At 40.3% G+C, this 13,373-nt stretch overlaps 1 protein-coding gene across 10 annotated transcripts in view; it reads left to right on the top strand.

Moving 5' to 3' along the window:
* Positions 1-13,373, top strand: part of TMEM182 (transmembrane protein 182) — a 298,426-nt gene that overhangs the window by 64,089 nt on the left and 220,964 nt on the right. For 4 of the 10 annotated variants that reach the window (XM_082642683.1, XM_082642685.1, XM_082642682.1 and 1 more), the window contains one exon: positions 3,346-4,717. The exons of the other annotated variants lie outside the window; for them this stretch is intronic. In XM_082642683.1, the coding sequence (XP_082498809.1) occupies positions 3,346-3,566 (221 nt within the window). In that variant the 3' untranslated portion in view covers positions 3,567-4,717. Of the gene's footprint in view, positions 1-3,345; positions 4,718-13,373 lie in introns of those variants that run through there. 10 annotated transcript variants of the gene reach the window in all.

A 13,373-nucleotide genomic window follows, 5' to 3' on the forward strand; every position in this document is an offset into this window, starting at 1 on the left:
AGGTACATACACGCACAAAGGTATATTTTAAAACAAACATATACTTGTACTTCTATATTCACTCATTTATCTATCTAAAACCATTAATTCACACTGATACATTCAATTCTAAAAAACACCATAAAGTTCATTCTAGCTTTCCCGCTTTTCAGATTAGTAACTCCCTTTTCAGGCAGTGAAGAACTTGACTCCAATTAACCTCAATATATGTATTTATTTGATTAGTCTAGCTATAAGTACCAGTCTCCTGACTCTTAGCCCCTTACTTCATACAGGCCCCCATCATCCATTTTTTGCTGCCATAGTAGCTAAACCATTGGCTTTTGGTATAGTTTCTCCATGTTTGTTAGTTCATTTTCCTTCTGTTTATCTGTCTGTCTTTACCTACACACACACACACACACACACACACACACACACACAAACACAAACACACATGTATACATATAAAACACTGGCAATTTAATGGGTAGGGAAAGTAGGGAAGTGCCGTTTTACTCCATGGGTATAATCATAAGCTGATCTGATATGAATTAAATGGACTATATCTCCAACTAGTGAACAAGTTAAAAGGTTGTAGTGATAGAAGCAACTATTATTCATTGCTTTCAGGCTGTAATCGCTCTTCAAGTAACAGCAATAATTAAATATAAGTTAATTCTTCCTTATTAAGAATCATCTACGTGATGTCCTGCAATACTTTAAAAAAATACTCTAAATTCAGTAATGGGTTTTTCAATTTTTGAAGAAAAGGTGTATAAATCTACTGGTTTTTCACAAAGTAAATTTTTAAAAATGAAAATACCTGAAAGCACAATAGATTCACATGATGTAAGGAAGATTAAAAAAAACGGGGCTTCCCTGGTGGCGCAGTGGTTGAGAATCTGCCTGCCAATGCAGGGGACACGGGTTCGAGCCCTGGTCTGGGAAGATCTCACATGCCGCGGAGCAACTAGGCCTGTGAGCCACAACTACTGAGCCTGCACGTCTGGAGCCTGTGCTCCGCAACAAGAGAGGCCGTGATAGTGAGCGGCCTGCGCACCGCGATGAAGAGTGGCCCCCGCTCGCCGCAACTAGAGAAAGCCCTCTCACAGAAACAAAGACCCAACACAGTCAAAAAAAAAAAAATCAACAAATAATAAAAAAGGTTCGCAATGTGTTGGCATAAGGCAAATGGTATGCAAATAACCAATCCAAACCTTTACATTAGCAGAGCATACTGTCTGTATATTTTCTGAAAAAATGTTTTGAAATGCTCAGAGTTGCTAGACAACACATGGCCTCACCATATTGTCAAAATCTGAGGCACGGCTCGGCTCTGTGAGGAGTTTGCTCGCTGGCTACGGCTTTACTATTTTTCTGTGATGCAGTTGTCGTTCAGTGGTTAAATTGCTCTATTCTGTGCTCCGGTATTTGCATTTACATTACAGACAACAGAGTGAAGGATGGTTCTTATTAGTGAAGCATCTACATTGATTCTTCACAGCTTTGTAGTTTGTATCACGATTAGGAGAAAGTTTCAGCTCTGATGCCGACATACTTCAACATATGTATGGGCCCTTCTTCCGTGTTTACTTGTCAAGATTCTTTATGAAATTGATGACCCAAGAGGGAGAGGACATCCTAAATGCTGTAGGAGCACAATTAACCCCAGAAGAGTGATTGATGGCTAGGCTTGTAAAAGCAACTCTCTCCTGCCCATGTTCCCCAGCCTTTGCTCCTGATCTGGACACTTGGTGTCCTCCATGCTACTGGGGTGTTGTTGCTCCCAGACCCTCTCAGGAGCCAGAAAATATATCTAGGTACATACACGCACAAAGGTATATTTTAAAACAAACATATACTTTTAAAACAAACATATACTTTTAAAACAAACATACATATACAGGGCGGTGTTTACCTTTTAGACAGAATATCAATTAGGATATGGAGATTTTATACCTGATGGTTCAGTTAGTTAATTCAGAGAGTACAGTAGATCCTTGACGAGTTTGGATTGAACTTTTGGACAAATTGCAAGTGTCCTTAAGTATATTTTGCTTTGGGGCAAATTTGTGTGCGGGGACCTCACTCACCAGTGGATCAGCTTAGCAGGCTCTTCTGAATCTGCAGCTCAATGCAGTGGTATCACCTCCTTCTGTTGCTACAGTAACAGTCACATGGGAAAGCATGTGCTTAGTAGTATTCTCAAATTTTAGCATTCATAAAGCTCTTCTGTCATATTGCTTGTTAAGGTCAAGGGTCCAACACCATGGTACTTCTCTACCCTTATAATTCCAACAATATTTTTGAATAGGTGGATTGCAGTTACATTGAAATGGTTGATAAGTTATCTTGCCTTCTAGTTAGTGGTTAAGCATTTTCAATCCCTCCCTCCCTCCTTTCTTTCTTCCTTCCTTTCTTTTGTTTAATAAGGCTCTTGATCTCAAACCTGAGGTTTTATATTCCACAGAATATTTCTTAAAGAGTCATGTATATTCTTTTACATTTAGTTCAGTGCTTCCATCTCTGTTCTTGTCTGGTACTTACCTTGGCTTCTATTTTCATTGCCATATGTAACTGCAACACCAGTTAGCTGTGTTATAATAATATAACAAAAGTCAGAAAGACCTGAACTGAAAATCAGCTATGAAAACTACCAGCTGAGTTTGCATATACTTAAAACTGTGGGTTAATAGTACCTGTTTCACAAGTTTATTGTACATATTGAAAGAAATAATGTATAACAGTGCTTGTCACAAATGAGGCATACAGTAAAAATGGATAAATGTTAGAAAATAAATTCCGCTAGGCAGGGATCTTTGACTCTTTTAGTTCACAAGCACCTAATACAGTGCCTGGCACACAGTAAGCACTCAGTAAATACATGTCATCTGTTGCCATTTTTGTTCTGCAGCTATAGCCCTCACCTCAGTGCTCTGAAAACTGAAGATCAGGGGCTTCCCTGGTGGCGCAGTGGTTGGGAGTCCGCCTGCCGATGCAGGGGACGCGGGTTCGTGCCCTGGTCCGGGAGGATCCCACGTGCTGCGGAGCGGCTGGGCCCGTGAGCCATGGCAGCTGGGCCTGCGCATCCGGAGCCCATGCTCCGCAACGGGAGAGGCCACAGCAGTGAGAGGCCCGCATACCGCAAAAAAAACAAAAACAAAAACAAAGACAAAAAAAAAAACAACTAAAGATCAATGATGTGCCTATAAAGCATACAATAAAAGGTCTGACCCAAAGTAGGTGATTTAGCTAGAATTATATTTTTATAGTTATATCATCAGGTGTATGATTGGTCTGATCTAGCATTCTTGGGCAGACATCTTCAGAAAGGCTAAAGGTCTTTTGTTTTGTCCTTCTCAGGCATCCTGTTTTCCCTGGTGGTGTTGCTGTATGTCATCTGGGTCCAGGCAGTGGCTGACATGGAAAGCTACAAAAACATGAAAATGAAAGACTGTTTGGATTTCACCCCTTCTGTGCTGTATGGCTGGTCATTTTTTCTGGCCCCAGCGGGGATATTTTTTTCTTTGCTAGCTGGATTACTATTTCTAGTTGTTGCACGGCATATTCAGTTACATCACTAATCAAACTGTTGCCGCCAGTATTTTCTTGAGAGATTTTAAAACAGCATTTTTAAAAAAATTTTGTCTCCGTGATCCTAGCATAGAATGAGTTGATGTAACTTTTTAGCTGCTATGTGAATTATCCATTTTACTTGTGATCTTCTCTAATAAGAGGGTCCTAGAATCTCTCCAGACTCCATCTTGCTTCCATCTTATCTAAGTGCTCTCAAGAACCTAGTTTTTTAGGGAACAGGTAACATGGGCCTTCCCTTCGCTGCACTTGTTAGAGCTTGCGGGTAACAAAGGCCTGGCAGTGCCAGAAAACAGTCACCAGGGGCAAATCGTGATTTGAGTTAAGCGTCCTCCTTGACATTCACTTCTGCTGCTATTAAACAATCCTTTGGAATCCCATATCTGATACGAGGTTCATATCCAGAGTATGTTAAGAACTCCTGCAGCTTAACAACAATAAGAGCAACAACAGCAAAGCAAATGCCAGCTTTAAAAAGGGGCAAAAAGGGCCCGAGGGGACGTGTCTCCAAAGGTGATGTACAAATGGCCAAAAAAGAAAAAACAGCCCTTTGGAGATTAATCAAGAACAACAAACAAACGTCGTCAGAGAATTTACTCCATTTCTCCTCCACACGCATAAATATCCACATGCACACGTACTGACACCTGTGAGCAGGTTATTCATTATTGAAAAATAGACCGCAGTTGTTCTTGTAGCGGGGGCTGCGTGAACTCGTCAGTTACAGTGGGTCACAACAGAAACAACATGTACTTATTCCGCTCTCTTACCAAAAACAAGTTTGGTTATGTAACATAGTCACTTAATCGTGCATGCGTACATAAATCTGCAACTATATTTGAAAGAAGCAAATCTGTACACCAAATCACATACAATGAAGATTGGATTTTTATGAACTTGAAGTGGGTTAATTGTATACGTAATATGGTTGAAAACATGTACAAACCAAGCGCCTTCACTTTGTACATAATCCTATTCGATATTTTTAGATTTCATTTAAAAATTATATTGCTAATATGTTCAGCCTGTGAAAATGTATTGGTGAAATGTGCTTTTAATATGCACTCAACTATAAACTTTCGAAATACTTCCAGATGAGGATGACAACAGCCTTGCTTTATTAAAGACCATGAAATGTGAACTTTTCCCAAGATCTTATGGGTTATAGTTCTGATCATTTGATTCCCTTAACTGTCGTCTCTCCCTGTCTTCAGCTTTACAGCGGGTATGTTAACATTTACAGATCTGCTATTTCCTTTAACCTCTTGGAAGATAACATTTTGGGGATGGTTGTGGGAATGATTCTTTATTATTCACTAGAGTAGACATTTTACATATCAAAGATTTTTGTTTGGCACTAATTTTGATTGAAATCAAATCCATCTGAGAAGCCTAGGTCGTATTTGCATTTTGGAAGCCTCCTGACAGAGGAGTTCCCTGTTAGTGAAGGAACCGAGGCCCTGCGTGGTGTGTGGACTGTGTTTCAGGCACAGCATTTTACTCCGCAGCTGTTTGAATACCGAGGGCCTGACTCGGAGGCACATTAAAGGGTGACCACCTAGAAGCCGCTGTAGGATAGAGGCGTTGCTTTCACCCCGGGGTCCCATGATGGGGAGACTGCCTGAATCTTCTCTGCACATCTTGTACTTTGCATTAAACCTTGTTTCAGTGAGAGGGCGCTCTGGGGGAAGAGCGAAGATCTGAGGTATCTGCAGATCACCAGGGCATCTTAGGGGTTAGTGACAGGGCTTCCCTGTTCAAAAAAAACAAAAAAACAAAAAAGACTTCAGGGCCTTAACTGGTCTCTCAAGCCATTTCAGTTTTATCATAAACATTTTCCTGGTCCTTTCCTTTGTCTTTTTCTGTTTCATTTTTATATTGCTTCATTTATTTCTTTGCTTTTGGCTTGATTATTACAAAAATAATTATGGGTTCTGTTATGCATATTGACTGTGATATTAAGTTGTGGCGTGCTATTAAATTTTCCAGACAATGCTAGATGTATTTGCTTAGTTCCTGTCATCTGTAAATACAATTCCTTTTTGTAGAACTTTGGAATGGAGCCTTTTTCTATGTATTATACATCATTTAAATTTCACATGCAAGCTGCTTTTAGTAAAGGTTTGAATATTTGTAGTTTTCACATGGTTAATCTTACTTTCTAATACTTATGCGACTACCATATACTTATCTTAAGGCAATTGGCTGAATATCTGATGTTCATGACACTTTTACACAGATCCACACTTTGGAAGTGTTTCATAGGTGTAATGCATCGGTCACATGAGTTCAAACACATTTCCTGACCTATTTCACCAGCAATCCATGGAAGAAAGGAAGGTGAGTTGTATTTGCTGTGTCAATGAGTAAAATATACTTAAAAATAGCAGATATATTCTCGTCACAGCCTTCTATCTCATTTGGGGTAGTATGTTTCCTTTTATTTCTCTATTTGGTGTATTGATTTATTTTCAAAAGCTTTCAAATGAAGTGCTAAAAATCTTTTTAAGAGGATTGATTTTGCATCATAAAGTTTCAGTTCAACAAACAAGATACCTTTTTGGCGACACTTCTAGAAAGAGTGAGGAAAGAGGGCAGTGAGTTATGTGCTTGGACTTTGGTGAAGGCTGTGACCTCTGCATATTGTGTTTGCCCAAGGAGTTTAGTTCAGTCGTGTGGCAGGGAGCCCAGGAAACTGGCTACAAAAACCCTCCAGAGACAATGAATGAAGATGTTCAGTTTGGGGTTAAGCGTAGGACTTTAAATAATATTGTTAGGTGTGCTCTTACTGGTCATTGGCTGCTTTTATGACTAATCTATGAAGTGTATTTACTGGATTTGAAGATTAAATCCACTTATAAGAGTATATTTATATGATGGAAGAGGCGTCAGTGTTTGGTAATTATCTATCATCAACTTTGTGTGTGTATGTGTGTGTTGCATTTATAAGTTTGGATAGAGTTAAAGTGAATAGTGGAAATCAATATATTTGAGTAGCACATTTTTAAAACATTCAGTTTCTCAGGGACAGTAACATAGTTGTTTCCCTGGTGGGCTTTCCCAGGAATGGCATCTCATATGAAAGAGATGAAATAGAAACTAAATTTGTATTGATTGTCCGAAGGAGTTAAATATATGGAGACGTTTTCTCGGTGATGATCAAGTGTAGGCAGAGAAACTCCAACAAAATCCTAGGAATAAGGTATGTTAGATACGTTAAAAACCGAGGAGGGAGGGGAAATAGTTAGCATCATTCATATTATAATAAGCATAAACTAAACAAAGGAACATTTAATCTGATTAGCAGGGAAAGAGGAAAGAATAAAAACATCCAGTTAGAGCTTAGAGCTTCTGAACCAGCCAACTTAGGCAAGTGGTAGGAGCTCTACCCTCAGGACCATTATGATCAGCCTGGGCTGGCTGTGGACGTGGGAGTATTAGAGAGAACAAGTCTGAAATGACAGAGGAGTACAAGAGGCCCCCTCTGGCTTTCGAAGGGTCATTTTTTCCCCTCACTTGCAAAATTGAAGGGGCAATTGGATGGTTGAACTTTGTAAAATGATCCACCTCTGGTTGTAAAGAATCATATGGTATAGCTAGTAATTCTATTGCACATGTATATGTATATATATATGTGTGGGATGTGTGTGTGTGTGTGTGTGTGTATGTATGGAGAGAGGGAGTGTGTGTAGACAGAGAGAGTGCGTTTTCCCTCAGTACCTCCGTATCCATGGGGGACTGGTTCCAGGACCCCTGCAGATACCAAAATACACGGATGCTCAATCCCTTATATAAAATGGCATTGTATTTGCATATAACCTATGTATATCCTCCTCTATACTCTAAATCATCTCTAGATTACTTTTAATATCTAAACAATGTAGATGCTATATAAATAGATCCCAGCATGGCAAATTCAAGTTTTGTTTTTTGGAACTTCCTGAAATTTTTTTCTGGTATCTTAAATCCGCAGTTGAATTTGTGGGTGTGGAACTGGTGGATACAGAGGGGAAGGCTGATTATACATAAGGTATCTATAAGTAGCTATAAGGTATCTGTAAGTAAGTAAATTAGAATGATTTTTAATTCTTGAAGTGATGGTTTTTCTGGTTCACGCAAGTGACAGCGATAGTCTAAACTGGCTGTGTGAGGTAAGTGTGGTTGGAGCCGTTGGCACCCTGCACTGCTGCTGAGAATGTGCAGGTAATTTAGGGGGCGGAAGACTCACTGCAATAAAATAAAAACTTTTAATATTCCATTCTTCTGGGAATCCAGGAGTTAATGGTTCTTCCTTTATATGGCAACTCTTCTTTTTTTCTTTTCTTAGCACTTCTTTATCCATTAATTCTAACAAGAGACTGCCACTGTTAAAAAATTCACCAGCTTGCAGATAGCATTGGTATTGCAGGCTATCTAAACAAATAGATATTTAAACAGTACAGCTTAGAGAAGAGTACAGTACAGCTTAAAGAATAATACTTGTTGCCTCATATTTTGCTGTGGGATATGCAAGACACTATAAGAAATACTGGCATATTGTCTTCACCCCCCAAAAATACAAGAGACATTTTTTTCTCAAGATTTTTATGGGTATATGTAAATATCTGGAGAGTTGTCAAACAGAAAGTTGGATTAATCTGTGTGTGTGTGTGTGTTTATATGTATATACATATGTGGTATGTATGCATATGTATTTGGATACAGATTTGGATAAAACTGTATATTTGTCAGTAGGTATACATCTGAATACACATGTACCTCTATACATAATATATGTGTATTTATAAAAATATTTTTACATCTACAATGTATACACGTTTATATATATAAGAAATGCCTACATTTACATCATTGTTTGTGGATTTCCACATAGCAGTCTGTCTCAGGCATTCCCAAGCTCTTAAGATTTGCTGAACAGGAGGACACATGTCATCTTCATGCTATTGCATGCCTATCCCTATGGAGGGTGAGGGGTATCGGGGAGACTCAGTGAGTGGTGTCATGGCCTCTCTCTCTTGGATCCAGGGCATATGTGGTGATACATGTGCAGTGGACTATTCACTCTTACCCTGTGAAGGCCCACGGGCAGTGACCCTGTCTTGAACATCTTTTAGCAATTGATACCTAGCAGTTGATAGCTGTTGGTGAATATTTAACAGTTATAAGCTTTGCTGGATAAAAGGATTCCTTTATAAAGCAGCATGCCTTGCTGATACATTCATTCAGGCCCCCTGCAGAACATTAAGCTGAGTGGATCCCCCCATGGATTCTTTATTTGGTTCACCTTAGGGAGAAGCTTATGGTGTGGTGGGGAAGGTGATGAATCTGCATCTGAAGACCTGCACTCTGATTCTGGATTTTAAACTTTTGGTTTGAAAAGTTATTCCACCTCATTTTGGTGAGTTCTTCATCTAAAATATTTACTAATTTATTCAACAAATACACACTAATTGTGTATACACCCATAATTGTGTACACACTGTCTGTCACAAATGGTGCTAGCTGTTGGGTATAACTAAACAAAGCAGACATTTAATTGTCACTCTTCAAACTGGGATTCAAGGAAGAAATATAGACAACAAACAAGTGAACAAAAAATAACTATGAATTTATAAATTGTGATAAATCCTCTAGAGAAAAATACACAAGATGTAATGATAGATAAAACCATGACTGTTGGATAGTCCGGGAATTTCTTTCTAAGAAGAGAATTCTGAGTATTCTGATACATAAAAGATACGAAGCATCCATCTGGGTGAAAAGAGCAGTAAAAGGATTTCAGGGAGGGGAACTAGGGGGAGAAAAGGCCTGAAAGTGAAGAAGAGCTTGGCATGTTCTAGGAACAGCAAGGTGGCTTGTGTGGCTGGCATGGAAGGGAGGGTTTGTGATACAGCTGGAGAAGTAGGAAAGGCCCCATCCTTCAGAACCCTTAAGCCATTATAGTATAGTCTGAAGGGTAAAACTGAAAGAACTTGCTGGTGGATTGGCTGTGAGTTGAGAGAGGGGGCAAATTAAGAATCGCTTTCAGATTTCTAGCTTCAGTGAGTGAGTAGATGGAAGAGACTGGAACAGGGAAGACAGGAAGGCAAAGGCTTGGGGGAGAAAGGAATCCCTTGCTCGTTGTGATGCTGTAACAGTTGATAAGCCTGTGAAAGGTGCAAGTTGAGACTGTGGTGGATAATTGGATGTGGCCATCAGGAGCTCAGAGGAACAATCTGAGCTGGAGACTTAACATTTGAGAGTCACCAGATTGAAAGCCATGGGAAAGATGAGACCACCAGGGAGGATGGCCAAAGAGAGTGACTCTCTCTGCCCTGGGAACCCAACATCTCGAGACTGAGCCAAAGACTGAGCCTGAAGGGAGGCCAGAAATAGACATGGAAGGATTGGTGGGAAATGTGATACTGAGGAAGCCCGGAGGGGTGACTGTTTTGAGAAGGGACTGCTGAGAAGATGACTAAGATGAGGAAAGAAAGGTGACCTTAGGCTGTGGAAGCATGGAGGTTGTTTGTGACAGTGACAGCAGAAGTCTTGGCATGGTGGTTAGAACAGAAGCCAGATGTGATCGGTAAGAGGAGTTAACGAGAGGTGAGGAAGTGGAGAAAGCTTGTTGTGCAACTTCTAAGAGAAGGTGGTCTTTGAAGGAGAGCAGTCACGGATCTGGGTGGAAGAGGATATGAGGACCAGAGAAAGCATTCTTAGGACCTGGGAGAATGAGAGCAAGTCTGTGTGTTTTGAAGATTATCCTGTCCAAAGGGAAAGTTGATGATGTGGGAAGGCGTGGTGGCTGGAGTGCAGCCAAGGAGCTGCCAGTGTGTGTGGAGGGGCAGTGCTACCTGCCGACCCTCGAAGGGGGTCCATATCTAAAAACACCCAGAATGTGGAGAGCCCTCATTACATGAAATGTGACAAAAACAAACAAAGATCCGGCTGTGCAGTTACCACGTCCTTGTTCCAACATTAGGTGTTGGGGTTACAGAGAGTTTGGCAACTCCCTTGTCTAGGTCAAATGTAATACTCTTCGTTGCTTGTCAGCCAAGCATGTACAGAGGACCCCAGGGAGTCAACAGAAACGACAGCAGATTCAGTGTCTCAGTATGGATCCGTCAGGATCTTACTGCCTGTCTAGACGATTCCATCTTGCTAGTGAAGCTGTACAGCTCAGTACTCCCTGACGTCTCCAGACAAGTGTTTGAGAAGGAGATTTCTTGCTTACATCTGATGGCATTAGTTTTATTCCTTTCTAGAAGAATCCGGTGACTGACAGAAAGCCATTCACTGGTGTGGTGGGAATACTCAGCTTCCTCTTTAAGGACAGTCAGAAGACCTACCAGATACGGCACTAGAGCCCTGGATCTGGATTCTGTATTTTTGATCTGGAAAAATACCCTAAGATAAAAGGAAAAGTACAGTATATGGAAGAAGGGTGATAAAATAAAGCTATCAGAAAGAGGGTTTAAAGTTTGGCTCAGTTGGGATTCTAAGAAATTCTTATATTTCTTAATTCATCAGTAGTAAAATTAGAGGAGTTTATTTTTAAAACAGCATATGTAGAAGAGTTGTATTTTTGTCTTTTTTTTACTACTCTCTCTCTACTTGGCCTGACTGACTACTATAGCACAATCAGTGGACCAACTCAAGGCTGCTGGGAATATGGGGTACATCTTACGCTTGTAGATACTGTAGTTTTTGATTGATCAATAGCGTTATCAATACAGTTTATGATTTCTAATACTTTTGCCAGTCCACATGATAGCATGATGTTTCTCACTAATGTGGTTGCTTCATGACGTTGTTGTTTCAATCACAAAGTGTGAACCCCAAAGCCTACAATTTCACTAACTACCCAGCTTTCAGAAAAATAGTTTCCAAGTTCTGTTACTTCCTATTCACAGACACAATAGGACAGAAAAAAAGACATTAAAAAAACTGTTTAATTCTCCAAACTGTTTTTCTTTACAAAAGCAATACATATTCATTAAACAATTCAGAAAGTACAAATGAGCAGAAAGAAAGAAACAAATTTCACCCGTAATTCGACCACTAGAGTCAAGCAGTATATAAATGGTTCTGATAGGTAACTAAAAGGGTCATACAGAAAAATGTTTTGTAAACTTAGATTTTTACTTAATATGACAGCTTTAACATTTTTGTGTCATTAAATATTTCAAAGATTATCTACACTCTTTCAATATCAGCCAAGCCAGCACATCTCAGACGCGTGCCAGCCTGGTCTGTGTTGGAGTCTTTGACTCTGGAGAGCCTACTGTTTTTGAGTCACTTTGTTGTTCTCCATGTGGACATATTTTAAAATGGAGGAATGATAGGGAACGTCCACCCTAGGTTATTGTGAGTTAAATAATTGTGGACAATTGCAAATCATATCATAAGAATAATAGATCTCCACTGAGTGAAAGTCCAGACAAGATTAACACTGGGCTGACTCTGATTCTCGAGCACCTCCTGTGTACCAGTAGCCTTTCATACATTGTTTGGTGGTGTCTTCCCATGGGGAGTTGAAGGCACTGAAACTGGGAGGGTGTGGAAATTGCCCAAGGCCACACAGCTAGGAAGGATTGGAGATGGTTTTCTAGGTGTTTGAATCTCCATGCTCTTTCTGTTATACCACTTGGCTTCTCCCTAATAGTGGAGGGAAAATATTTTGAACATATTTCAGTAAAAACAGAAAGATTTCTGTGAATGATTAGGGCTACAGCTTGGATTAGTTGCATGAATGAAAAACCACAAAGTGACCTACTTTTAGATCCTCCACTGACTTACTCCCTCTGCTGCAGTCTTTGGGCTTCAGGCATTAAATGGGATGGTGCAGATAGATGTCAAGGTCCCTGTGGCACACTCAGTGACATCAGTCACCTGAAATCTGCTGTGAGGCGATAGGAGTCTGAAGCCACTTGAATGGCTTATGCCCCTTGAGTGCAAAATAGAAAGCCCACTATTTAGAAAGCAGATACCGCCTTGCAGGAGTGTCTTCCCTGCCTTATTACTGGAGGCCGTTGCTCGCAGCGTTGGAGAGCACCTCCAGCTATGTGTAGGGTAAGAGGAGTTAACAGTGGACTTCTGAGCCGAAAACCCATCTGGGTCCCTTAGGTGGGTCACTGAGCCTCTTTACTTTTCTCCAAATGATATCATTGGCCAAAGCCCCCAGGACTGTCCTGTCTGTGGTTGGATTGGAACAGATTTCCCACTGAGCGCCAATTAGCAGGGGTGAAGGCCTTCCAGTTAAGAGAGAAGGCCCTGGAGAGAGAGAGAGAGAGGGAGAGAGAAAGAGTGAGCGCCAGGCTTGGAACGTGAGTTCAACTATTAGCAGTGTGATTCTGAGCAACTATGTAACTTCCCTCTGCCTCAGTCTCCTTGTCCACAAAGTAAGGACAGCAAAGATGGTCATGCAAAGTGTTTAGAACAGTGCCTGCCACAGAGTAATTGCTTAATACATGCTCTCTCTATCATTGCTATTATATTCATTTTTATTTTATTCTAGTTTTGAATTACCATGTTTCTATAATTTCTGATCCAAGACTTCTTATCTTACTTTTCGAAGATTGTGGATATAATTTTTCCAGGACCATTTCTGTTTTCCTCATTCCTACACTCATTTTAGGAACATCTTACATCCCATTGACTCTGTGTGTATAAGATTGCCCAGGAGTGTGATGAGAGCCAGAAGAACTTGGGGGGAGGGGGACAACAGTAATATTAGGTCCCTTTTATAGAAAATAGACTGCCAAAGAAAAGCTATCTCAGAAGTTCCTGCGGTGGGTTTCCATATGTGGTTGGCT

Source organism: Mesoplodon mirus, assembly GCF_964341445.2.
Source record: "Mesoplodon mirus genome assembly, chromosome: 14".
Taxonomy (NCBI): domain Eukaryota; kingdom Metazoa; phylum Chordata; class Mammalia; order Artiodactyla; family Ziphiidae; genus Mesoplodon; species Mesoplodon mirus.